We start from the raw sequence: 27,792 nt of genomic DNA, 5'->3' as shown, positions 1-27,792 counted from the left end.
ATTTTTAAATATATTAAAATAGAAAACATTTTAAATTGTAATCATATTTTACACTACTATTGTTTTTACTGCATTTGTGATAAATGCAGCCTTGGTCAGCATAAGAGACATGAAATTGACAAGAAATATATGTGTATATACAATATTTGTAGTTCAGGTATTGCTGTTAATCTAACAGATTTAGTTCCAATGACAAAATGCTGTGCCGAGATCATCTCAGCATAGTATTTAATAACAATAATAAACTAGCAGTCTTTTTGTAGAGCTCCACTAAAATAGACATCTGGCGCCATCATCTGGTCAATAGAAGCACTTGCGCTGTGGGTGCAGTGCGTTTCCTGAGCGGTAGCGGGCGCTGCTGTCCCGCTTCCAGTCTCTTCTCCGCTCGCGCAAGGAATGTGCTTGCGTTGCGCAGGAAACCGCTAGTTTCTCAAGACTTACAAATGCGGTGGATGCACTGTAAACCGTATTGAATTCACAATTTAGTAGAAAGCCAACAGAAGAACATCTATAATAACATAGCTTTATAAAAACCTTTCCCAGCAGCCACCTGGAGTATTTTTTGTGGAGCGGGTGTCGTTTATCTGAGGACTTGAGTTTTAGATTTCACTCAGCGACCGTTGACTTTTGTCACACTGTTGTGTCAGTGTAAAAACCTACTTTACAAGTCTTTTTTCGTCGAGAAAAGAGGATTACGCTTTGAAGATGTCCGTGGCGGGCTTAAAGAAGCAGTTTTACAAAGCCAGCCAGGTTTGCGAGTTACTTTTTTTCTGTTGTTTTCTTCCGTTGAACCGCAATGCTGTGCCAATTAGCTTAGCCTGCTAACGCTGCGCTAAACTTAAGTCCGCTATTCTGCACTTTAAACGTATTTTGTGTGTGTTTCTTCTATGTGTATTTAACTCTTTCTGAATATGTACAATGATAAACCGTGCTGTTGTTTAAATGTCATATCCCTGTAGAGTTATAAACTGCTTGCCTTTATGTATTTATTGTAGGTCTTGTCCTAAACTGCAGTCATTGCGATATTTAATATATTTGACAGCTTTCACTGGTCATAAATAGTCAGCGTCACTTTATGGGTGCGTTCACGCCTAATTAGTGGTTACAATGTGTTAAAAATATGCACAAGAGTGTCTGTTTTCTTTTATCTTGGTATTGCAATACAACGCCCCCGTCCTTACTATATCTCTCCATTTGCCACGTTTACTGCAGTAAAATCAACGATTTGGCTCGAAGCATATGTCCACGATCTACTCCTGAGTTAAAGTTGTTTTAAAATATAAGCATATATATGCAAATTCTGCACAGAAATATACAAAGAATATACTGCAGCATCAGGTTTACCCAGTATTAACCGCAGTTTCCTTTAATGGCAGTCTGTCTGTTGGACAATCACGTTTTGTTTGTGTCCCTTTTGTTTCTATGGTTCAAACTTTATGCTGGCGATACGTAGCTGGAAAATGTAGCTAAAATTGCTGGCATTCGTTTTAAAAATGAGCAAAAGTCAGTCATGTAACTTGTCATTGGGTTAAAGAAACCTACATGTGATTAAACAAGCAGAATTTGGTTCAGTCCTGCTGTGTACCTTTTAAGCTCTTTTAGAAATATTTGTATAAATATATTGTATGTATCAAAGTTTTGTACTTTTCTAAAAGAGTATGCCAATGTTTCATACATTTTTGGGTGAAGTGCTTCAAATGTATTAATTCTATCATATCATTTACACAATGGCCAAGACAATAAATACAGAATATATGAAAGTTCTTATATTCAGGATGAAAACAACAAGCTTTGCTCAGTGAGGAATTAAAGTTTAAATACTGTTATACCAATCTCTGTAATTTTGAGGCAAAGCAGCTAATACACCAAAACATCACAGAATTGATCACTGGTGTTTCTGAAATAATGGAATCTTGCAAAAGGTTAACAGGATGGAAAGTGAAAACTGTCAGAAAACTGACTGGGTAATGTTTCTACTGGTTTCAAATTGTATGTTAACAAATATATTAATACATATGATGGAAGCATGAACGTGTTCTGTATAACTGCAATAACTCCACAATAACAGCAGATCTTTGGAGAAAGCTTTTCTGGCCAGAAATATCTAAATAAAATGATATCCATCTAGTTTTGCTGAATATTGGCTTATTAATCATGGCAAAAGCAAGGCAGAATGATGCATGTGCGTGGGCTCGCAGCAGGCAATGTGTTGGCTTAAAATGTGCCAAAAGTCTCACTTTGACCCTGTGAAGACAATCAAATGTGTTATGAAAACCTCTCCCTGATTTTGGCTGCTCTTGCGTTGTCGTGGTGGTGTTGTGAGAAGGTTCTTTGTCTGTGGTTTATGGCGTAATTAACTCAAGACTTAATGTGTTTTTCATCAATTTGTTAGTTTCTCGTTGCCAGCGGTTGTTTTCCAAAGGGCACATGAGCACAGATGTAGGGAAAGCAGCGCATCTCTGCCCCTGTTCGCTGATCTCAGCAGGAAAGGACAGTCGGTTGCCCAATTTCCTGTTTGGAACATGCTCAGATCCCCAGTGGGGGGTTTACATGAGTGGAGGAGTACAGCAGAGCGAAGGAAAATGGCCAGCATTTGGGCCTGAGCGGCGGAGTATGAATCATTCAACACTAAGGGTGGTTGCTGTGCTCTCTTCTGCTCTGCCTGGCTCTTTTTATTGGACTGCAGTGCTGCAGTGAACTCGTGCCAGCATTCCACAGTAATCAATACTTGACACCGGCCAGTCACCCTGCCAAAAGACAAACTCTGACACCAGTCACACCCTCAGTCCAGCCTTCCTCTCGGTGTGCTGTCCGGAGAACTGTTTGAGCTGCTTTAAGGTTTCTTTTTTTAATGTAGACAACAGGGTGTTTTTTTTTTTTTTTTTTGCTTTTTGTCTGAGCAGAAACAGTATTTTTATGCTCTGGCTTTCTGCAGCCTTGTTTCCAAATGGTACTAATTAAAATCGTAAAATTAGAATGACTGACTTGTGATAAATAACACATCTTACCACAGCTTAGCCTTTGTGGTACAGAACCTGACATGTTTGCTGCAGTTATTGCTGCACAGGGACAGGGTTATAAAATGCTTAACTTGGCAAATACAGGAAAAAATTACCTGTAATCAATCTGCTGCCAAAAGAAAAAAGCTTTAATCCATAAATAAATACAATATTTTTAGGTTGGGCGTAAGTGTTTTCTCCTCCATATAAATCTATTAAAGTAACCATGAAATGAATATAGTGAATTTCTGCAGTGAATGGGCGCCGTCAGAATGAGAGATCAAACAGGTGATAAAAACATCACAATAATTCACTCCAGTCCATCAGTTAATTTTATCTTGTGAAGTGAAAAGCTTCTGGCTAAAATGTGAGTCCTCTATTCGTATTGCTTTCTCCAATGCAAAGGTCACCTCGTCTGAATCAGAAATGAAATATGCACAAATCAATTACTACTTACAAGTAAAAATAGCCCAAAACAATTCTAAAATAAGTTGATGGATTTTGATGTGATTTAGGGTGTTTTCACATATAGTTTGTTTTAAAAGAACCAGACCTAGTTCGCTTAAAGTGAAACAGAAATGGAACCAGCTGAAAGTGACCTCAGTCCTTATGGCCTTCACAATATAGTGGACTCCAAAAAGAACCTGGTTCTTTTTTGGTCCTATTCAACACTGAAGTAATCTCAGATTGTTTCTTTTTCACACCACAACTTCATAAGATCTCAGAGCCCAGCTTTCTGTGCAGCAGTGGAATGCTGGAGTCTGACTTGGAAAATTTGGAAGATGAAGTGAGTAAGGAAGGGGTTTAATTTAATTTTAAAAAAAAAATTCAAATTTCAAATTAAAAGGGAATATTAGGCTATGTATATTTCAACTTTCTTTTTTGCTTCGATAAGATAGTATTAATATGTTTCTTTGCTCCTAACTTTTTTCCACAATAAGCTGTATTTATATTATATCATACCATGGTCTGTATGAATACTTGATTACATACATTATACATTAAAACTGCTCAAAGCAGAGGTAGTTTCGAGGTTTGTTTAATCAGAGTTTACTTTGATGCACTGCTTTCTTTGACACACACGCACATTACACACAGAGATCAGAGATAACTACTTTCATTAGTACATCATTAGTACATCTCAGGACATCATTGCTTTCACAAATCACAAGGAAATTGAACCACAAATAGACCCACAAAAGGGCTCCAGACTCATTCTTCCCACTGGTCGCTCTTTAGCGACTAACTTTCTTAGTTGGTCACATGAGCACATAATTTGGTTGCTTTTTTTTCTCTTTTGCTACAACATGGGATTAATTAATGAGGTTAACATTCAACCTGTTCTTTTTCATTTTTCCATGTTCATCTTTTCAGCATGAAAACCATCTGTCGTTTCCTCAATATTCATGTTCTTTTCGTGTGTGCACCTTTGCGCTCCTGCAGACATGGCTAATATAAACCAGGCTTTACACAGTAAGCACAGCGCAGTTCAAACGAATAGTGCGGTTTCATTATGCTTTCAGCTGCATTTGCTGTTTGATGTTTCATATATGCAACAGAAATGGCAGCACTTATGAGTTGAACGCGTTGGTGGTTGCGCCAGTGCGGCCACACACCAAATTTGTTCTCACAGGCAGCAAAAATGGTCGCAAAATGAGATCACTTGGTTTGTTCACATATATAAGCTGAACCACTCTGAGAGCATTTGGATGTGTGTGAAGATTTTGGGCTTGTATATCCGCTGTAAAGAGTATGTGTTATCAATATTTTTAATAGCAATTTTCTACTGACAAAAAAACTTGTATTTAATTATTAGCTTAAAATATATTACTTGGGTAATGGTGTCATTGTTTTGAAAGTGGATACACTCATTAAGTCTGGAAATTGGAAAGTGGACTGGCTCCTGTAAACTGAAGTTCATCAACTGCAGTCAGTGGGGTGGTGCCAGCCTAAAAGATAATCATTTCTGCACCACTGCAGTACAGTGAACAGTTTTCGTAAATAGTCCCACTGTCCTCCACTTTTCAGACAAACAGTTGCCATTTGGTTGCTCCAGTGTCTCTGTGTTAGGCTTTTTGGGATGCTTCAACAAACAGCAATGTTTTAACTGTGCCACATTGTTTACACTCCTAGAAATCATCTTATGAATTCTTTGTAGTTGTCTTGGCATGAGGTGGTATAGTAGAAGGTATTTTAAATAAAAAAGTAGATCTATCACCTTTAGGCAGGTGTCTACCTAGTAACACATTTGCTTGAACTTTTTGTTGTGTGGGGATTGCGTAAGTGGTATTGTTCTGAAATTCCTTACTGCATTTGCATCTGTGGCAGTTGACTCACAGTCATGCATTCTTCTCTTCATTAGATTCACAAGCACTGCATTATCTATGGAGTCTGGTCTTGATTTCACTCTTCTCCTGCTGGGTCTGCTTTGGCTCCATGATTGGCTGTTTGTTTGTATGCATATTTGTGTCTAAGTTAGCAGTACTTTGCATACTTTAGCAAAAGTGTGTGTCAGAGCCAAGACTCTGTATTATCTCTTTAGCTGCTGATAAGGCCTCTTTCACTCATAAATATACATTATCATGTCGCCTGCTGTCTGAGCTCTACAGTTTCATTGCGGGGGTGTCTGATTGAGATTATTACTCTTGGAGAGAACAAATGCAGGGCTCAACATTAACGCTTGTCCGCTTGTCTGGGACAAGTGGGTTTTGTGAAGGGGCAAGTGAAAGAGAATTTTCCCTCCCAGACCGGACAAGTAACCTGATTAAAATTTTAATAACAAACAATAACTAGGGCAGCACCGAAAGTTTGGCGAGAATGATTCTGATTTCATTACTTTCAGTGTAAACATTGACTAATAACAGGTAATGTATTGACAGTATCAAGGTCGCGTCAGTTGAGGCTCGTGCAGTCAGTCTGACTCGCGGAGAAAGCATAACTATAAGCGCAACAGCACACACAAAGAAACAAACGTGAACAAACATACTGCAGTAGAAAAAAAGATAAATATTCAATATAATACATGTAACATCACACGACCAAGAGTCATGTTTTTCATCTCCAAGCAGCACACAACAGTCTTTCATTACTGAATGATTCAGCAGTTTTGAACGAGTCAATGATTCAGTGAGCCATTCATAAAGACAGTCACTTAATTCATTTATTGAATGAATCAGACATTTGAAGGAATCGGTTGAATCAATGATTCATTCATTAAGACAGTGACTTGCCACCACCTACTGGTAGTTGAATTTCATATTTAAAAGTATCACTGCATTTTTCCAACATTTCATATTGGTATGTCAAAAAAAGTAAAACATTAATCTAATAACATTATTTATGCATTTGCAATTTTGAGTAAATAAATGTATGTAACCTCTTCATTAAACAGTCTGAGTAAACACATCTAAATGGCACTTTTGATGCAGCTACTGTGTTTCTTCTGCAGTGGATAGATGGAGTTTGTTGATGCTGATTTCATTTGAATAGTAACAACCATATAGTGTCTTGTTATTCTAACTTAATGTATTGATCAAATTTAAGAATTTGATGTAAATGGTGACATGTACATTTAATCAGGATAGGAAAATATATTCTAACAAAAATAAAAAAAATAAAAAAAAATCAATATAAAACAAATACCACATAAAGAACTGATGAGACTATGATTTCTGAAGGATCATGTGTCTGGACTAATGATGCTAAAAATATAAGACTACCTCCCGATCTCTCTGTGAAGCCAATAAGAAGTGACATAAAACTGCAATTCATCGACTGGCCGCTTGAGGCTGGCTGCAAAAGGGAGTCAGTCCCATAGACTCCCCATGTTTAAAATGCCCAACTTTACAGCAGAAAAAAACATGTTGACAGCCTGGTTCAAAAAATTATTTGGGTCTATATTGCTAATTTTGCCCTTCGTGACAACTGGGGGGGTGAATTTTTTTTATAACTACATCCGTTTAAATTATATTAAGCCTTAAAGTCTGCATAATTTATAGGAGTATAAAGTGACAAGTGGATTTGCCGCTGCTATGCCATTTGGGGGCGTGGCTTCAGGCAACCCAGCTCCCGCCTTTTTGCCCATTTTTCGATTTTTCCGGGAGAGTCGCGCGGTGACGCGCTGCCAAGATGGCGACGGCCCGCTCCTGGCACACTTTGAGCTTCAAAACCGCTATTGAGGAGTCTATGTGACGTCACGGACACTACGTCCAAATTTTTACAGTCTATTGTCTGGACTAATGATGCTAAAAATATAGCTTTGAAATCACAGGAATAAATTACATTTTAAAATATTTCCAAATATAAAACAGTTATTTTAAATAGTAAAATATTTCAAAATGTTACTGTTCTTGCTGTATTTTGGATCAAATAAATGCAGGCTTGTTGAGCAGCAGAGAATTTTTTAAAAACATTAAAAATCTTACTGTTCAAAAACTTTTGACTGGTAGTTTGAAGTTAAAGATATTAATTTTAATTAGGTGAGTCTGAGATGATTATTTGACAGTGATTTCACATTTATTGTTTGTATGATATATAAAAAAAAAAGTTGAACATTATTTGTGCTGTTCTTCTTTTTTTTCTAAAATATTATATGGTTTTAAATGAGGTGTCATAGACTTGGCAAATTCATTTTTCATAAGTTTGTATGCACAGAGATCTGTTTTGGGCGTTATTGGTAGTTTTTACGAGGCTTTTTTAATTGTGTTCATATCGATATCGGAATTATATCGTATCGACCGAAATTAAGAAATATATTGTGATATAAATTTTGGCCATATAGTCCAGCCCTAATTATTATTATTAAGGACTTATGTATTTGTTTAATTGTATACACTTCATTATTGTCCTAACCAACTCCTAACCCTAAACATACCCATTGGCAACCTTCTTGAAATATTTAACCTAATTTATTTCAATATATTCTATATATATTCTGGTTTTAAATTCAGTTTTCTTGGAAAGAAAGACTTGTGACTTCAGTTCATTTGCTGCAGCACAGCACTTCATGACTGACGTGTGACCCAATTACAGTGCAGTAAACAGTAAAACAATTGCGGCACAAATTAGTGGGATTATTAGTACTTTAATAAATGTAAAATAATTTGAATACAAATACTAATTTACAACATATAGCAGCAGTTTTGCACAGCTAAATAGAGATTGCTGACACCCCCTCGAACCCCCTCGAACACTCAAGTTCTCGCTAGCTCTTACATTAAAATGGAAAGATAAAAAATTTATAGTTTCCCAGATCTAGTCTTTGCATCGGTTTGTTTGATGTTTGAATCAGGTTCTAGAAATGTGGTCCTAGAACTGCAGCCTCCAGTATTGCAGGAACATTTTTACAGTCATTTTACAATTTAATAGTTTACCATAGACTTTGCCCTACCCGCTCATATGGTATTCATTTTATTTGTGCAGGCCTTAAAAGTCTTAAAGTTTTCCGGGTTTCTGTGTTTTCACTGTTATACACTTGTGGGCCCTTTACATATCTCCTGAATAAGTTGATCAAAAACATAGGCGAGGTAGACACAGAAACGAGCAATCTCATATGTAAGCATATTCATATGGAAAAATGCAATCATCAACAATAAAAAGCATATAAATGATAACTGCCTAATGTTACCAAGTGAAATGTCGATCCAGGAAGTGGTAAAGGACTGTGCAAGCTTTGGGAGTACTGATGAAAGCGATCTATTGCATCTATGCTTTGATCATCATACTGAATGATCCAGATGTATTATTTGAAAATTTTGCTTTTTTTTATGAAACTTACCTACATTCAGGTGTTGATTAAAAAAAAGTATGTTGCATGTTCAAATATTCATACAACAAAATATTCTGTGGACATAAAAATGCTGGCAGTATCTGGCAAAGTTTTTCAAAAACGCCGGCAGGGAAAGAGTCAAACTGATCAAAAGTGACAGTACTGAATTTAAAAAATTGTTTAATTTAATTTAATTGTTATTAAAAAAATTATTTTCAACATTCTATTCATCAAATAATAAGTCACAATTTCCACAAAAAAAAACATTAATTCACATAACTGTTGCTGATAACTGCACCACATCAGCATATTAGAATTATTTCTGCATAATTATTTGACACTGCAAAATATGGAGTAATGGCTGTTAAAATTCATCTATACCATCACAGGAATAAATTAAATTTTAAAATATATTAAAACAGAAAATAGTTATTTTAAATGGTAAAATATTTCCCAGTAATTGCTTTTTTACTGTAATTTTGATCAAATAAATGCAGCCTTGGTGAGGCAAAGAGACATTTATTTTAAAAACATTTAAAGTATCTGAAATCAAGTATCAGCAAATGTATCAGCAAGTATCAGCAAATGTAGTTCTTTATATAAATTCTTTAACCACAAGATTGTTTATGAAATTGGATTTTAAATAGTTTGTTAATGTGGCACTGACAATATTGCCTTCACTAGAATGTTAAATTAAAAGGAACTTGAACACGTCAGTCTTTATCTGTGGCTTTAATCTAAGCCGTATCATGTTGTCCTCCCAGTTTATGGCATTGACTCTATCCTGTGTCTTTCCCCACCTCAACATATTGGAGATGTTTGGACGCACTGCTTGACTTGCCACAAAACACTGGTTTAATTATTAATTAGCTTCCATTGTGCCCTGCTCTGCCAAACAAACTAAATTGCACAAATATGCAAACATGTTTGGAGGATATAGAGGAGTAAAAAGGTCACTGCAAGCAGACACCTCTTTGTCAAACACAGCTATGGTTGTAATGGAGTGTTCTTGTGCTGATGTGTTTGGCTTAAAATAACTGTTATTCATCTTGATCTAATTGTAACAAGTTGTTTAGGGTTGCTTTTTTGCATGATGGTGTTAACACATTCATTTATTGTGATCAACATAACATCATTAATTCAGTAGACAGCCCTAGTTTAAAATAGTTTAAAGGGGTCATATGATGCAGTTTCAAGTTTTCCTCTTTGGAGTGTTACAAGCTGTTCGTGAATAGATAAGATCCCTAAAGTTGCAAAGACTAAAGTCTCAAACCCAAAGAGATATTCTTTGTAAAAGTTAAGACTCATCCAAGCTCGTAAAACACCTCGTTTAAACACGCCCCCACGATTATGTCACTGTGTGGGAAGATTTGCATAACACAGAGCAAATATTTATGCAAAGAAATTAGGGCTGTGCGATTAATCGAAATCGTAATAAAATCACGATTTGCGCATGCGCGATTTCTAAATTCGCTTTATAGCACGCTTTATTTTCCGCGGCCCCGATCTCCCGCAGTATGCTATCCGATCCAATCAGAATGCAGCGCACCTAAGTGGAGCGCGAGAACAGAACAGACTGGGCATATGTTCACACACTGTCTGTGATGCATATTTTTTCCGAGGCCATGTTAATGGATCAGAACGTTCACACAGCACGCGGTAAAAGATGTGAACAGAAAAGGTTTGAGATCGAAAGCTGCGAAAAGAATGAATATCTAGCGCATGAGCATAGAGAGAGTTGTGAGTGAGTGAGTGAGTGAGAGGAGACATGTTTTAATTGCGCGCACTCTCTCCAAGTCCGGACGAGAGCAGCGTGTATCTGAGGACGCGTGTCTGGTTTTGTAACAAAGCAAAGGAAATCTGCGTGCGAGCGGACAGATTCGCGCTCCCGCATTATTTAAATTTGCTTTCGCTTTACAATAATGCGCTCTCGCTGCTGCTTCTGCACCGCATACACATACTGTATACGCACTGCAGACGGAGTATGTGTGAACCTTGGGCAATAAATATATTTCAGCACCTGAGGCACCGCTACAATGAGCTCTATGAACAATGCATGGCAAAAGAAAAAAAAAAAAAGCCCTGGACACGGGATTTTTTTTATTTTTTATATATATATATATATATATATATATATATATATATATATATATATATATATATATATATATATATATATATATATATAAAATATAATATATATAAAATATATATATATATATATATTTTTTTTGCCATATGTCTAGACATTTTGTTTGACATCTTTACTTAGTGATTATTTTGATTTATGTCTGTTCTAGAGGCATGTTACAACTTTTTGATAAAGCTCTCGTTGGTTTTCTTTTGGAAATATGTTTCAAATTTATACTGAATGCATTTATGACTGTAAAGCATGTCTGTGTGTGTGTCAAAATTGTGATTAAAATCGAAATCGAAAAAATTGATCAAAAAATCGTGATAGGTTTTTTTTGTCCATATCACACAGCCCTAAAAGAAATAAGGTGTAACATTTATTCTCACTGTAGTATTGTTGTTGTTGTCGCCGCCATGTCGTGGAGACACTGTTTCATTGTGAAAGCGAAACTACATTGTTTGGCCTTCCAAAAGAGGACACAACTAGAAATCAGTGGTTAATTTGTATTTACAACACTGTTCCAGAACAGTTCAACCCAAATATTCAGATGTGTGCAGCGCATTTTACGGAGGACCGTTACGGAGTACATGAACCTGGGAAGGCTGTGCACAAAGGTTGTTTCTATAAAGTGGGGCAGTTGCAATTAGCCACTGATGATTTAAACGCGAATTTTGAGCAGTGTAGAGTAGCGCTTGTTGTTTGTTGTTTCTCCGATTGCAAATGCAGACATTTTATGTTTACACAGCGCAATACACCACAAAAAGACAGTATAAGTCATTATAATCCATAATTATGTCCCCACTGTATGCAACAAATGCCTCATTTGTAATGGGTTTTATTGTTTTTGTCTCGTCGTGCTGGTGTTCTGACAGGGACATGCATCACAGTATGGTAAGGGGAATAACATTTCCGTCACACGCTTGAGGAATTCGGCCAATAACAAATGCACTGGATAGCTGGAAAACCAGCGTACACCTTGGTTTTCAGACTGATGAGCTTTGTAAAAATCGATGCGTTCCAGAAAGGCAGGGCATAGAGGAGCAACAATGATGTACAGTATGTGGAAAATGTGTTTATTGAACCTTAACCTGCATAAACACATTGCATTACGCCAAATACACAAATTAATGTTCTTTTTAGCAACGTTTAAATAATTTGAATCACAGTGCTATTTTTTTCTTCAAACCTGGCAGCAAGAGATGTCTTTGTAATCTATACAGCAGATGTTGCAAGAACCTCCCTTAATGAGTTTTAAATAGTTTTGAGAAACTTTTTTTTTTTTTTTTTTAATTTGGACGGACTTAAAAGATCAGTTGAATTTTGTTGGTCACAAACTAGTCCTGGATGTTTACACTTTGAGTAGACTGAAGGAAGCACTTACAGGATAGATAGGTAGGAGAGGAGAAAAATTTAGGGAAACAGGTGGTACTAGATAAATAGTCTTCAGCACAGTCATAGAAACAGCAAAAACACAAAATGAACTTCTCAACATTGCAAGTTACCACCATAAAATGACATGTGTTTGTGATTAATGTTCTTATGACGTGATATCCAGTGCTTTCCATGTTGAAATATATGCTTCCTCCAGTTAGGGTAAAAGAAAAACAATGAAACGAATAACATATGTTGGTGAGGATTGAGACTTAACATGTGGCTTGTTTCAACAGTTGTACACTCACTGTCTTTGGTTCTCTATTGCATGTTCAGGATATTAAGATGAGTGGGTCGAGCATGTGTTTCCGAGTCCTGAGATCAACAACTGTTGTGGTAGACACAGGTTCACACAGAGCTTTTTTATGTCAATTTAATACAGTAGAGTAAAGTAATGCATGATGATGATGTGCTGTATAACATTCATAATGATGAACTAAGAATAAACTGTCTTATTGGAGTCAGTCAAAGTTTTAAAAATGAACGCCATGGACGTACAGCAGAAAAAAATTATCCCTCCTAAGTGAGCACAAGAGAAATGAGGTGAGGGGAGGGCTAATTGGATTTACATGTGTACAGTGCTAAAATGAGTGCCTTGTGAAAGCTAGCTGTTTTCTACCCTGTTTATATGTTGTGTGGAATCCAGAGGTGGAGGGAAAGTGTAAACTGATAAACGTCTGTCGCACAGATTCTGAGGCAAATTTTGGTGTGTCATGTTTGATCTTGACTTGTGAGTCAAAACTGCAGCTGTCCTTGCTTTCATGTGAAATTAGCTTCTGGCACCACACAGTTTTTCTTTTACGTAACATTATTAGTGTTTTCTCTGCCTGACATTCAGGGAGATGAATGAATTACGTAATCACTGACCATAACACTTTGTATATATTTATAATTTTGATTAGACAGTGGTTCTGATCTAAGTTTCATAAATCTTAACACAAAACTTGTTTCATTTTGATATAAATATCTCTGTTATTTGTTCATGAATTGGATTAAACTGGTCACACTGTGTGTGTTTTTGTGTCTTGGTTGGATTTTGTGGTATGATCAGTACAACCTTAGGCAGTTTAGTGTTCTTTTGCATATTTTACTGTAATACAGTGATTATACTGGATTAAAGACGACTTCTTTCTCTGTTTGTGTCAGATGGTGAGTGAGAAGGTTGGTGGTGCTGAGGGAACTAAACTGGACGAGGAGTTCAAGGACCTGGAGAGAGTAAGTGGAGAGTATTTTCCCACACTGCAGCCAACAGACTTTCTAAAAACATTGATTTTAACACATTAAGTGATTCAAAGGCTTGATCTCCGTCCCACACATCCATCAGTAAGATTTTCTACACCACCTGTGTTTTTCTGGAAAGTTTCTTTTGCTTACAAAGTGAAAGTGGTGTGGCTATAATTATCCAGGATTGTCTATGTTTATTCAGTGCAATGTCTTAGCATGATTAAAAAAAAAAAAAAATGTAATAATCCTCTCCTCTATACCTGAGTGTTGTCATCCGGTCTCCTGAAAACACTTCGTTTGTTTAACACTGAACATTAATGGCTTCTCAGATTTGATACTGCCTCTTCATTAAGTTCTTCTGCAGTTCGATATTTTAGTAAATGGTTTCTTAGAATACTAACACATAAAGAGGAATAAAAAAGCAGTGTTCTGATAGATCTTACATAGGGATATTCAATGCAGAAACTATAAAAAAGTGATAAATTATAGTCTGCTGGCCATTCTAGCAAAATAAACCTCATCTTTAAGGTGATATTAATGTTATTACAAAGAAATGTTGTTCTTTTATTGTGTCTTGTTTAGTGTGTCTGTCCTGGTTGTGTGTGTGCTCTCAGTGTGGTGACTTCACCTCTGTGTTTCTATAGAAAGTAGATGTGACAAATAAAGCTGTAATAGAAGTCATCTCTAAAACATCAGAGTACCTGCAGCCCAATCCAGGTAAGACCAAAAATGCTCTTGGAGCTTTTATGTTATCTTTGTGTGTATTTAAGGTTTGTATGCATTACAGTCCTTAAGCCCAAAGTGTACTTTGATTTTATGGGTATGCATAAAGTGCGTGACACAAATGTTTATCATCAGCATAGTGCTGCATCCGCCATGTTTTCACTGTCATGTGACCTATGGCATCGGTTGAGTCACTTCACTTTTATTCACAAATCCTCTCCCGTGGCCTCATGGGATGATAAAACTGCACTTCACAATCTCATCAGTAGTCTTAAGTTAAGTCAACCAGGAACTTTTCACCTACTGTTTTATGAATACTAAGAATTCAAACATATTATTATTTAGTTCATGTACTGTTTTCAGCTACCATATAGTATGAAAGTATGCATATTCCAAAGCAAGTTTAAACAGGTTTATTCCCAACTAGTTTAAACAAGTGCAGAGACATTTAATCGATGCTAACATCTGGAGAGATATACCGCAGGCACTGAACATGGATGAAACTTTATAGCATGCATGTGTTGAGCGCCTGTGTTCACACACACTATTAAATGCTTTGAAAGGCTGTGTGTTCAGCTGTATACATGAGCTAAGCTTCTGCATCTAAATAGATGTATACTTTTTTCTGACAGAACAGATGCCTACAATAAACATTATTGATCATTACTGTAAAACATCTTTTTCCTTCCGTTCCTTTCACACAGCATCTCGTGCAAAGCTCTCTATGTTGAACACCATGTCTAAGATTAGAGGGCAGGTGAAGAGTCCAGGTTATCCACAGGTAGAGGGGCTGCTGGGAGAATGCATGGCAAAGTATGGCAGAGAACTCGGAGAGGACACAAACTTTGGTGGGTTTACGAAATGAGTGCAGCTTTTGAAACCTCAGAGATTTTGTTTGTAATTCTTTTGCTAACCATATGTACAAAACAACCACATATCTTTTGGTTCTGTAGGTGGTGCTCTAGTTGATGTTGGTGAAAGTATGAAGAGGCTAGCAGAGGTGAAGGATTCATTGGACATTGATGTCAAACAGAATTTCATCGACCCGTTACAAGGCCTGTCTGACAAGGACCTGAGAGAAATACAGGTTTGCTTACATTCTCTGTCTCATACACATATATAATTTAAAGATACCTGTATAATTTTTATATGACACCCACATTCATTGGGCAGTACCTTTAGAGTAAGGTTCATAGTAGTACCTTCAGGGTACATATTACTGCTAAAAGGCAATACTATGCACCTTTCAGCTGTAGTTATGGTAAAAAGATGTACCCTTCAAGGGTACTGCCCCAATGACAAGCTGTTGTACCCTAAAGATGCAATTCATGCACATTTTGTTCTTGAAGGTGCAGATAAAATATGCTAAACCATTTACAAGAATTAAATATCTGCAGTTTGTTTTGATTTAATGATGAGCTGAAGAGTAATATCATCTGTACCATAAAGTATTCCTTTTCCTTCTCGAGGAACACATTTTATATTTAGAGTTCATTTCCTTTACTTTGTTTCATGTGGTCAATTCCACACCAGTAGTATTCAAATGGAGAGTTTCCCTCTTTCTCAGCACCATTTGAAAAAGCTTGAAGGACGCAGGCTGGATTATGACTACAAGAAGAAACGTCAGGGGAAAATTCCAGATGAAGAGGTCAGGCAGGCTCTGGAGAAGTTCCATGAATCTAAGGAAGTGGCTGAGATCAGCATGTACAACCTTCTGGAAACTGATGTAAGAATTTACCATCTGACAGCTTGATGTGTGTATGTGTTTTCTAGGGGGTTGTGCTTATCCTGTTAGCAGCACTAAATAATTCAGTGTTTGTCTGGAACACCTTGCCTTACTGATTTTTGTACCAACTGTCTCTATCTTAAGAACTTTTGGCCAAGGCTGTCACTTTAGAATAAGCAGTATTGATGATAAAACTTTTTCTGTCCTTTTTTGACTCCAGCCCATCCGTGGGGTCAAGACAGGTAATCGGATAAAGCTGTAGTGCAGCCAAAAGGATCAAAATCCTCTTGCTTCATGGCTGCTGCTTTTGTCTAATGCTTTTTGGAGATGTCAGAGCGCCATCTATTGGTTGAAAATGACCATAACTTGACGAGAGAATAAACATTGGCTGGTGGAGTCTATGGAAAAATACTATTTTGAAGCCATCAAGTGCTAGATGTAAAGTAATACACTGAAGACAGTATGGTACAGATTTAAACTGTAGTAAACCTTTAGTGTGAACAGCTATCAGAGCTCCTAGTCTAAATTTAGCAGTCTAGTGAGACTCGTATGAACTCAAGGCCTCAGAAATTACTCATTAACTAAGCTATTTGCTTATGAATATTGTTGTGATTTCCCATTACCATGTGCGTAGATTTACATGAGTGCATATTTATATATTTAATGTTTGTGTGTTCTTGTGCAGATCGAGCAGGTGAGCCAGCTGTCGTCACTGGTCGAGTCTCAATTGCAGTACCACAAACAGGCTGTTCAGATCCTGGATGAGCTTTCTGACAAACTCAGAGACAGGTGTGGGCACATGTGCAGTTTGCAAAGCATGTGTGTTTGTTCTTTGTTCTGTCGAAAGAAGCAACATATGACTCTCATTTAACCAACCAGGATGAAAGAAGCTCAGTCACGTCCTCGTAAAGAGTATGTGCCCAAGCCCAAGCCTGTAATTGACTTTGGAGACACCAACGAACAGTCAAACGGTGGCTTCACCCCGGCATCTGCTCCACCCATGCGCAATGCAGGTAAGACCTTTACTTTACCTGCTTAACAAGGTCATAAAATGCCCATTTTACCAATTTAGCTGTTCCTGGATGAGGATATATGATCTTCATTACATTTGAGGAAATGCCTTGGACTTGAGGCTAGTGAGAGAAAGGCACATTGTGCTTTGTGCGGTTGCGGCCCGGTGGCAGTGTGTGATGAGACCGCCTGTGCGTGTGGCGGGTTAGGCAAGACAAATGGACAGCTGTCAGCTGCTCTCTTCGTCAGCCAGTGACCCTGTACTGTGTTCTCTTCTCATTACGTCATCAGAGCCATACCGCCAGTTTGGCAGAATATCCACGTGGAAACCCAGATTGCGTGAGTCAGAGAGTGTTTGCATGGGAAAGTTTGTGTGTTTATGTGTGTTGCAGGTGAAGTAAAAGTTTGGGAAGGTGCAAGAATAAAAGTAGGGATGTGCAAAACATTTTTCGGTACATAATCGTTATATTTTACCAGATATTGAATATTTAATTATGCATTTTCATGTCCAATATTTGTAGACTTGTAGACCAGACATTATAGAATTTAATTATCCATTTATCAGTTATCAGGCATAAAATAATTATGGGCTTATCATATCAACTTGAATTTTAATGTTGTTACATGCATGCCATTTTTAAATGGAGGAGAACCAAATAAGAATGTGGGGGCAAGTTGCACAACAGCTACAAAAATGTGCACATCATAGCAGCCAAAACAAAAGGGCAAGCAAATATACCATAATTGTTGGTTGAATTTGTTTTCTGAAACTCCACTATTGGTGGTGGTGCTAATAATTTTGATGTAATGCCTCTTAATTTCACTTCCATCGATTATTTACATCTACAGTAGATGAGTTTCTATAGCTGAGAAAATATGATTTATAAAGTTCATGAAAAATTCAGCTCTTCATTAAATGGTAGTTTATTGCACTGACGAACAGCAAACTAAAGGTTACATAGGGCCTTGTTGCAGGGTATGTGTGTTGGATGCATATGTATGCAAGAGAGCGTGTGTGTGTGTGTGTGAGTATAAATGTGCGCATGTGTGTTGGCCTCAAGTGTTGCTCCACCTAACAGAGTGATCCCCTGCTGCAGACTGAAACTGGGGGTCTTCTGTCACATGACTACAGACCCAGGCTTTGGCACCTGACCCCTCACTAACACAGAGCACCTCGTCCTAACCCAGACGGTTGTAGTGAGATTAAAACTGTGTTAAACGCTAACACATATTGCACTCCATGACTGGTTTGACAGACTGGTCTGGGAAAGATTAACATTTTGATTTACTTCTGTGAAACTGTTATTTTTATTGTCATTTATATACTATTTTAGTATTTAGTTAGCTTTTATTTTTGTATTTTCAGTTTTCATTTTAATTTTAGTTCATTGATTTTATTGTGTGCTTTTGTCTATTATGTTTCTATAATTGTCTATCTATAATTTCTATATGGCTTAATTTAAATTTCTGTTTAATTTGAGTAATTTTAGTATTTCAACTTAAACATGTCTATTTCAGTCATTTGCCATGTCGATGTTTCATCTGATATTTATATTTTATTTCAAATTTATTTAAATTACCGAAAACAGTTTTAGTTAACAATAACAATACTGCTATTACACATTAAAGTGTTTAAAAAGCATTCAGTTGGTTCTTTAGTGCATTTCATTTAAAAATCTCCAAAAACATTTTTTTTTTCAAATATGATAAATATATAAAAAAATCTTTAAATGTTTTTTTTTTTTTTTTTTTTTTTCAGAATGTCAAATTTGTATTTTCTACAGTTCATTTTGGGTGTTTATACATATATCTGACATGTTAAAGTAAATAATTCCTTTAGGACTCTAATCCTTGTCTTATTTGTTTCCCAATAATGTCAGATATTTGACCCGTGAGGATGTAATTGTTAAAGTATTGTTATAAGGACAACAAAATTTCCTTTTTACCTTTTGCTTCATCTACTGTATACTAACATCCCTTATTCCCAAAATCCCTTCTTTTAATATCCCATTCTCATTAAATCTCTCCATCTCTCCTTTTAGCAGCGGAGCAGCCGTGCTGTAAAGCTCTTTATGACTTCGATCCGGAGAACGAAGGTGAATTGGGCTTCCACGAGGGTGACATCATCACTCTGACCAATCAGATCGATGAAAACTGGTATGAAGGCATGCTGCGTGGTCAATCTGGATTCTTCCCTCTCAACTACGTGGAGGTAATCGTTCCTCTGCCACACTAAGAGGTCTTCGTTGAGGAAAAGAGGGGAGAGAGAGAAAGAGCAATAAAAAAAGTGAAAGGGAGAAAGCTGGATGGAAGTGAGGTAGGGAGAAAGGAGCCAGTTGAAGTCATCTTGGTCTTCATCCTCACCACATTGTTGCCGTTGATCCAAATTTACCTGTACTCTGGCACTTTTACACATTGATTGATTTTTTGAAGGAGGGAACTTTGGGAAATGATGACCTTTCACATTCCAGGACTGACTGACTGACTGGCCGGTTGACTGACGTATGAACGTTATAACCTGGTCCTTAAGCTAACATTTCAGACACACTAACTCACTTCATTGTCCAAGTCTTTTAATAATGTCTCATACTGTTTGTGCTGCATGAACTGAAAAGAAATGACTACAGACTATGATATCCCTGTGGTGAAATTATCATGCTTTTAAAGAGTAGACAGGCTGTTCTTAATCAGTACAAATTCTCAATTGTTGGATTGTGAGAAGTTGCATTTTGACTGGTCCCCTTACTGCCCCTGCTGGTCAGGCTGCGACATTGACTTTCTCAGATTAGGGAGAAACTGCCTTGTATCTGTGACCAACACGTGAGCACTGTGGGGCTGTGCAATGTCCCAATGTGCAGCAATCCTGAGCCACAGGCCTGTAGAAAGGACATTTTTGTACACTCCATAATTGTAACATTTTTCTATAGCTTTTTTTCATCTAATATTTTTTACAAGATATTAGAAATTAGACGCTGAATTGCACCTTGGATTATGGCATAAAGGTGAGGTAAAACACCTAAGGGATGTGTTTAGTCAGGTAGAGAGGGTTTTACTGCACTACAACCGTTCTGAAACACTTTGTGCCCCCTTACAACTCTCTAAGGGTGGCAGACAAACCATTTACACACTGTTTTCTGAAGGAAACACAGCCAAATAGTTCTTCTTCCGGCAGCCTGAATAATAGTCTTCCTCTCTCTTTCTCCTCTTTTGATGTCAGTTTACAGTAGTCTCTACATCTGATGCTGCTGGCAGTGTCCCGTTATTTCAGGTGTGTATATGTGGGCCTGTTTAGGGTGGATGTTGGCTCATAAGCCCCATATTAAAGTCTAATTAACAGAGAATGTTTTGATATTAAAAAAAAAAATCTTCCCATCTTCAGAAATGAAGGGATGGTGCTACATCTCTTGCTCTCTCCCATCACTTGCAATGTATTTTCTGAGCTTTAAGAGTGATTGAAGATCTAGTTTCTTCAGTGTTCCCTAGTTTTTAGGATGTTTTTTTTTCAAATGCTATTCCGTCACACTCCATAAAAGCATGGACCTACACACCCTCCACCCCGACTCCCACGTCCTGTCTGCATAGAGCACCTATGTGTCCTTTTCCTCTCAGCATCTGTTTACATGTTTTGTCCACGGTTTGTTTGTTTTTTTGCTCATCATAACAGACGGTAGTAGATGTGCTGAAGCAGACAGGCTATGATCACCGTTTCAATGTGAAAAAAAAGAGTTTTAGTGCCTTTTCGATGGCAAGAATGGATCTAGAACACCCAACAAAATATTCATTTTGATTTTCGAGCTAATATGTAGTTCCTGTCTGTCCTTTTTCTTTATTTACGAAGGGCTTGTTGGTTTCAATATTTGGCATGAGCTGTGACCAGATGTACAAGCATGTGTACAGATGTGCCTTTGCAACACTACAAGTTTAAGAAAACAACAAATGGGTTATTTCTGTCTAATCGAATGAGGGTACCAGAATGATTTTCATGAAAAGAAATCATTCTGGTTTTGCTCTTTTTAGTATTATATTTTTTTTTATATGCATACAAAACCATTCAACCTTTTTTATTAATGATTTTTGCATGTTAGCTTAATAGCAGGCTGATGTATGTTGTAGTTTTAAAGTCTCCTCTTGTATGTTTCAGATTTAACTGCATTATATTGTTATTCTTAAATATCCCAAACCCTAAATATTTGTATCTTATTGTGTCCACTCGTCTTTAAGTAAATAAATTCAAGAAAGTACTCCATTTGTTTCACTTGTGTGAGTATGAACTGTTTCTTTAATTGTATGGTAAGAAAAACATTGTTACGAGGTTAGAAGCCAGAAGCAAACGGAATCGGCACATTTCATTTGTTCCAGTGTATATTTTAAGGTATTCAGCAGGTAAAAGGCATTGTTCCCATATTGCGTAGTCAACATGGCACAAATCTAACCACACAAACAGATAAATACTAGCTAAAAGAGAGAGAGAGAGAGAACTCAATTACCCATCTTCTTCTCTTTCCTAACTACCCACCAAATGTTTCTACCACAGAGGAAGACAAGTTTCACAGCACAGATGGCAGAATCGTATAAACCACAGCCAGTGATACAGACCTAACAGTCCTAAAGGCAACAGTTTGGACGGAAGCATATACTGTATGATATATCCTCCATGAAGGCATTTTTATATACAATATAACAGTGCACAGACGGGTAATGCACAGGGCGGGAGGTCCCAAGTCAACAGTTCTACAGCGTAACACAAATGCTCAGACGTAAACTGCTCCAGTCACTGAGTGCTGCGCAGCTGGTTGTACACGTGCTCCAGGATCTGTGCGTACGCCTGGTCTTTGGGTGCGTGGCCACTCAGAGAAGCCTGAGGATAACAGAAAATGACAATTTCTTTAAATACTGCTAGTCAGACATAAAGTCATGCATTGCTGTAAGATGATCGTTAAAGATACCAACTCTGCATAATAGGTAGAGACAACTTTAAGACATTTGCAGGTAGATTTTTCTGAAAAGTATACACTTAAGTATTTTCCACCTCAAAATAAAAAATAAAGGTCATTTTGACTTTCTTTTTCTTGCAATGCTGAGTTTACATCCCACAATTCTGTTTTTTTGTTGTTGTTTTTTTGCCATGCAATAAAAAAGATAATTGTGACTAGCTCAAAATATAACTTTTTTTATATATATATCTGACTTCTGCATTTATATCTCGCAATTCTGACTTTTTCTTTTTCAGAACTGCAAGAAAAAAGTCTGAATTGTAAGATGAAATTGCAAATACCTTTTTTTTTTTTTTTTTTTTTTTTTATCCTGCAGTAGAAAGAAGCTTCCATAATTAAGTATGTGCATATGTACTTTAAAGGTTTGGTTTCATTCAGACGAAGGCAATCATTTCTTTTTAAAATGTCAAGTAAAAGCTTAAGTTCTTCTGAAATGACATCAGATCGATTTTTGAAGCTGATGCTATCAAATCATCGTTTACCAACCGGTCTGACATAGCAATACTGGCTCTAATGTGACTTGCGACTGGCCCCTTTGTTGACATTAGTGGCAATGGAATTACACACTTTACCTTAAAGAACATGTTAATTGTAAATCATGAAAATGTATATTGTGTTTTGTTTGTTTGTGTATGTATGAACTAGAGAAATTATAGCAGACCTTGATTTTGTCGAGTATTGAGGTATTAGGACTCCACATCTGACTGAACTGCACAAGGTCAGGAGCAGACCGATAAAACTCCACCAACAGCATCTATTCACAGAGATATAAAAATAAACCACATATCAGTCTAAGCTTCTCACAAGACTTTACACATCATACTGATTAATTCTACAGGATGTAATTTGGATGGTTTAATCTAATCTAGACTGAGGTGTTATCTATAGCTGCAGGAAACTGAAGAGACAACCAGTGATTTGCTTTAAAAGCAATTATTTCTGAAGCATGCTGAACTATAGAAGAGATTAAAATCCTTGCTTTCTCAAGATGGACATTGTTGCATAAATTTAGCATGTTAGTTATTATCGTACCATCTCATTGAGTACGTCTGTAGTGAGGAAGTTGTCTTGCACGTATGTGACCTCTACCGCCACTGGGATGCCGTAATCATTGGGTCGTTGCTAAGCGGAAGAAGAAAATAAGAGCAAGCTAATATTTTGCCATCAACAGCAAAAAAAATTCAGTAAATGTTTAAGAACAGTTACCTCAGGAGGGGGAACTACCCAGAATGGTGTGATGGTGGAGGCCACACCTTGGTTGCCATGGTAATAGGGTCCTATAATTGGTGGACAAAGAAAAAAAAAGACATAACAGATCATTCCATAAAATACAGGCTGTGTTGCGTAATAATCATCTGTGAAATCCATCACGCACCACAGATAATCCCCAGACAGGGCTGGAAGCCATTACTGCTGCCTTGTAGGCGGAGCTGGTGATCCATCTGTGAATCTATGTCCTGCAGAGACGGAAGGGCGGGGCCTCGTGGGTGACTGTGATACCATCCCACCAATGACAGCCCCCGCATGAAGAGATTTTGGCAAATCTGCAACACACTTTTAATAAGGTAAACTGCTCAGACTGTTACTTCACTAACAAAATGTTTTTTTGCAGACTAACCTCTTCTTCAACAGCTGGAGCGGCGTCTTTATCTGCCAGCCGCGTACGGCAAGGGAACGCCCTCAAGACTGTAAGCACTGAGGAACATGAAATATACATTTTGAGTGTTTATAACCTCTAAAGTTTATAAAGCAGTAAAAAAAATATCACACTTACACTGGGTGTTAGTGTCCCATCGGCCCCCTAAATACCCCACCACCTCACTTGTGGTCAGGTGACAGTGAAAATCCTATGAATAGAGGAGAGTAAAAAGGTTTATACTGGCTTCAACTGTTGACACTCTATCATCCGTATTTACTTTACTCTTTATTGTAAAATCATAAATCCATGAGCACTTCATACCATTAGCAGCAGAACATTGCTGGACACTGCTACATTAAAAGGCTGGAAGCGGTTGATCGCAGAAAAGGCAGACAGTTCTACGAGAGTGTGAGGATCCCTGTCAAGACAAACACAGGAATACTTAGGTACACTTTGTTTTGGAAGAATTTTTTTTTTATTTGATCAAAAAAAAAATATATATATATATATATGTATGTATATGTATACATATAGTGGAATATTGATACAATTTAAAATAACTTTTCTGTTCCATTTATACATAAAATATAATTATTTATAATAAAAACAGCACTCATTACTCCATTCTTGAATGTCACATGATCCTCCGAGAAATATCTAATATGCTGATTTGGTGCTCAAAAACCATTTAGTATTGTTATCAATGTTAAAAACAGGGCTTTCTGTTTCCATCAGTGTTTTTCAGAACCGAACAATTAAGATTAAGGGCCTCAGGCAGGTAAAAGAAGGTGCAATAAATGTTGTTTAAAACTCTAAACCTGTTGTATGAAAAGAAACATTATATTTGCAATGTAATAATTACCTTGCAGCATCTCTAGTGCCAAGAGTGCAATACCTGACTGGAATTCTTTCTCTGTCTCTCCTCTGCATCAGGCCAATGTCTGGGGGAAAAACAAACAAAGAGGAAATAACATATATAAACAGACCAAGTCATGCCTTCTCAGGTGTCCTGTTTTGATATGAAGAGTCTAGGTGATTGTGAAGAGTTTCCATGTAATGTTGATGTTTATGTAGATGATGACATCATATACCGTGCAGCTCAGGTTTGGACTTTTTATTCTTGTCCTCTACTAGCATGGTCGTTTTCCCTTCCTCTTCGTCATCATCTCCCATCTCATCATCTTCTCCTTCACTTATCAGACTCTGAGGTAAACAAATCAAATCATACACAAACTGCTGGCTGCACTGTGATTGTTTATATTCATTGTAACTGATTTATAACCTTTTAAATTCTTGGTTACTATTATTTACATTTTCAACAACATCTTTCTTTTCGTTTGACTAAAGGTCTTTGCACACTGAGTACAAAATTCTGTCTGATATTTTCGCAAGTTAAAAAATACGACTTCACGTCGTGTCAATCATGTTTACACACTGCCTCTGAAACTTTCATCCGTCATAAAAAAATTTGGATCAGGTTCAATTTTCTGCATTTTCGCATTAGCAAGCATTTTGATAGGAAATGATGACAAATACAAAACAAAAAAAAATGCTTATGAAAATTTCAGTCTCAGTGTGCAAGGACCTCAAGTCATTTTTCCTGCATTGCTCACCATGTCAGCACTGGGCTGGTATTTGTGTAGCCAGGTGGTTTTGTACTGGACCAGTTTCTGTCCCCGGTAGCGCACCGAGGCCCAGCCACAGCCAGACTTCTTGGCTGGGTTCACCAGACGCTTGCAGTGTGTTGCCCAAGCGCTTGGAGAGTTAAAGATCTGCCCAGTCTCCACCCAACGAATCTTCCCATCATTCAAAAGATCTCCAACAAACGTTTTACCCTGTGGAGAGACAGACAGAGTCTTTACACCTGAGCAGAGAAGTATTAAAGGCATGATTCACCCAAAAATAAAAATTCTGTCATTATTTATTTACCCTAATGACAGTCATGCTCAGCATTCGGTTTTATTGTATGGAAAATCAGAACTGAGCTAACTCGCACATTCTGTTAGATCAGGGGTTTTGTTTTAATCTTTTACTTTTAGATGCCATGGGCCCCCAAATAAGATTGTGGGAGGGACCCCCATCCTATAATGTAAAATGAAGCTATATATTTTCATGCAAAAAGACAATTTATAGTGTGAAAAATGAACATTATATGTAAATTATTATTTGGGAAATATAGTGCTGTACTTTTTATGTTAATGTAATGTTTTATTTATGTAAATCTGCATATTTAAAAACATCTTTATTTTTAATCATTTCATTTTAATCTTATTTTTTCTACTTTTCGACACTATTTTTTTCGTAATATTTATACAGACCCCCTCCACTCTCTTGCCCCATTTTTAACTAGCTTTGGATGAACAGATTTTCATTAATTGGTGAATTAAGTGGTAATAGCCCTAATGATGTAATTTGCGGACAGTACCAGGTAGTGTATGGACAGAATGCCGTCTCCAGGCTCCACAAGCCCGTCCTTTAAGAGGACCCTCAGTGTGATGCCTCTCCTGGTCAGGAGGGAACCCCTCCCAGAGGAGGCCCTGAGGTCTGCATCTTCAGCCCCACTCAACTCCTCATCCTCTTCATCCGCTCCTTCCTCGACCACCTGAGGAGATGAGGGTGGCTCAGAGCCTGAAGACAATGAACAGACAGAAATCCTGAATTAATTCAGGCACAAATACATCATGCATATTTATTAAGTAATTTTAATATTAATGAGGTGAAGTCATATCTAAACCCTTGCAAAGAGAAAAGACATCTATTCTTCTTTTATTCAAGGAATTAAAAGAAAAAAATCACATTGGTTAAATGGAAAATTTAATTTAGACACATTTGACAGTTTTCGGTCCTTAGATCAAGTTTTTAAATGCAATCTCACAAACTTGTACATCGTAAAATTATGTCCTTTAAACAAAGTCTTTACTCGGGACTCTAGACTCGTATGTGGGAAAATATGTCTTTTATTGTGGGACAAAAATGGTAAACAGAGTGAAGCGCACATCAGGGAATCAGCGAGCGTCCGCTGCCATCTTCATCTGATAAGCTTTTTTTTCGGAAATTGAAACAAAACGGTTCTGATAGTGTGTCGAGAAACGCTTCGTCCTTCGCGTGTTTTGTTCTCGCTCCTCTCCGCAGCCCCGCGGCCTAGTAATTATTAATTTCACCCGCTTATTAAAAAAATCACTAATTTTTTTATTCTCACCCATTTCGCGATACTCGTCGGAAACGCTTTGCCCTGAGACTGCTCCACAGACTGATGCGATGTCTTTCTTTCCGCCACTTGAGTTCAGCGGTGTTAATGTAACACTTCTGAGCGGACACTCGCCACCAGGCTGTTATTCAAAACCATAAAATGAAGGCGTGTGTGTCTGCAGTGTAGTTTCCTTGTGTAGTGTTTCTTTAATGTCAATTCCCCTCCCCTTTCTCCCTCCTACCCGTCCTTGTCATTTACTCCCCTTTATAAATTAGCGGTGTTTGTGGTGGTAGTCTCTCCAGCGCGGGGGGATGGATGTGTTTTGCATTGCTGTTAAAACGGAAGCATTACTCGCGGAAATATTACACGCAAATTGGCAGCCATTGTTTGCCGTTTTTCTGTTTATATCAGTTTAGATACAGTTTCTAATTGCCCTGGACCACGGTCAAATGAGCAGTCGACTGGGACCCAGCAGTGGACAGATGGTTTGTTTGGGGATAATGCGTAAATAATATAAGATTTACGGTAATGCATGGAACGCAGTGTTTTATTCTGTCCGCTAGGTGTCAGCAAAGAACGACGTATTATTCCAGCACCTATAGAAAAATGAACTGTCAACGAATGTGACCCTAGACAACAAAACCAAACCAGCCATTAGGGGATAACTTTATACATCATATGAAAGCTTAATAAATAAGCTTATCATTGATGTATGGTTTGTTAGGATAGGGCAATATTTGGCTGAGATACAACTATTTGAATATGTGCAATCGAGGGTGCAAAAATAAAAATATTGAGAAAATCACCTTTAAAGTTGTCCAAATGAAGTTCTAAGCAATGCATATTACTAAATTTTTTTGATAAATTTATGGTAGGAAATTTACAAAATATCTTCATGGAACATGAACTTTACTTAATATCCTAATGATTTTTTGCATAAAAGAAAAAAACTAT

General features: G+C 37.3%; 2 protein-coding genes across 4 annotated transcripts; one reads left to right on the top strand and one right to left on the bottom strand.

Moving 5' to 3' along the window:
- Positions 1-379: 379 nt before the first annotated feature.
- LOC109053271 (endophilin-A2-like) lies at positions 380-21,256 on the top strand. 3 transcript variants are annotated; one of them, XM_019070681.2, is made up of 10 exons: positions 380-750; positions 13,478-13,546; positions 14,200-14,272; positions 14,983-15,126; positions 15,232-15,365; positions 15,846-16,004; positions 16,690-16,793; positions 16,884-17,017; positions 17,307-17,354; positions 19,058-21,256. In XM_019070681.2, exons 1-10 carry the CDS (start codon positions 706-708, stop codon positions 19,249-19,251), a joined length of 1,104 nt encoding a protein of 367 aa, XP_018926226.1. In that variant the 5' UTR covers positions 380-705; the 3' UTR covers positions 19,252-21,256. The 3 variants fall into 3 exon arrangements, with proteins under 3 accessions (XP_018926226.1, XP_018926228.1, XP_018926227.1); XM_019070683.2 differs by lacking the exon at positions 17,307-17,354 and having other exon boundaries at positions 19,061-21,256; XM_019070682.2 differs by lacking the exon at positions 17,307-17,354 and having other exon boundaries at positions 382-750.
- Positions 21,257-21,276: 20 nt separating this feature from the next.
- LOC109062724 (MPN domain-containing protein) lies at positions 21,277-27,072 on the bottom strand. The gene is made up of 13 exons (XM_042728933.1): positions 26,848-27,072; positions 26,074-26,276; positions 25,262-25,483; positions 24,740-24,851; positions 24,511-24,589; positions 23,970-24,066; positions 23,784-23,856; positions 23,628-23,704; positions 23,385-23,553; positions 23,216-23,286; positions 23,042-23,131; positions 22,671-22,763; positions 21,277-21,873 (listed from the first exon to the last, which is right to left on the bottom strand). Exons 1-13 carry the CDS (start codon positions 26,849-26,851, stop codon positions 21,787-21,789), a joined length of 1,377 nt encoding a protein of 458 aa, XP_042584867.1. The 5' UTR covers positions 26,852-27,072; the 3' UTR covers positions 21,277-21,786.
- Positions 27,073-27,792: the final 720 nt, after the last annotated feature.

This window comes from Cyprinus carpio, chromosome B8 (assembly GCF_018340385.1).
Source record: "Cyprinus carpio isolate SPL01 chromosome B8, ASM1834038v1, whole genome shotgun sequence".
Taxonomy (NCBI): domain Eukaryota; kingdom Metazoa; phylum Chordata; class Actinopteri; order Cypriniformes; family Cyprinidae; genus Cyprinus; species Cyprinus carpio.
Note: the sequence above shows the minus strand (reverse complement) of the source record. Positions and strands in the feature narration are given on the sequence as shown.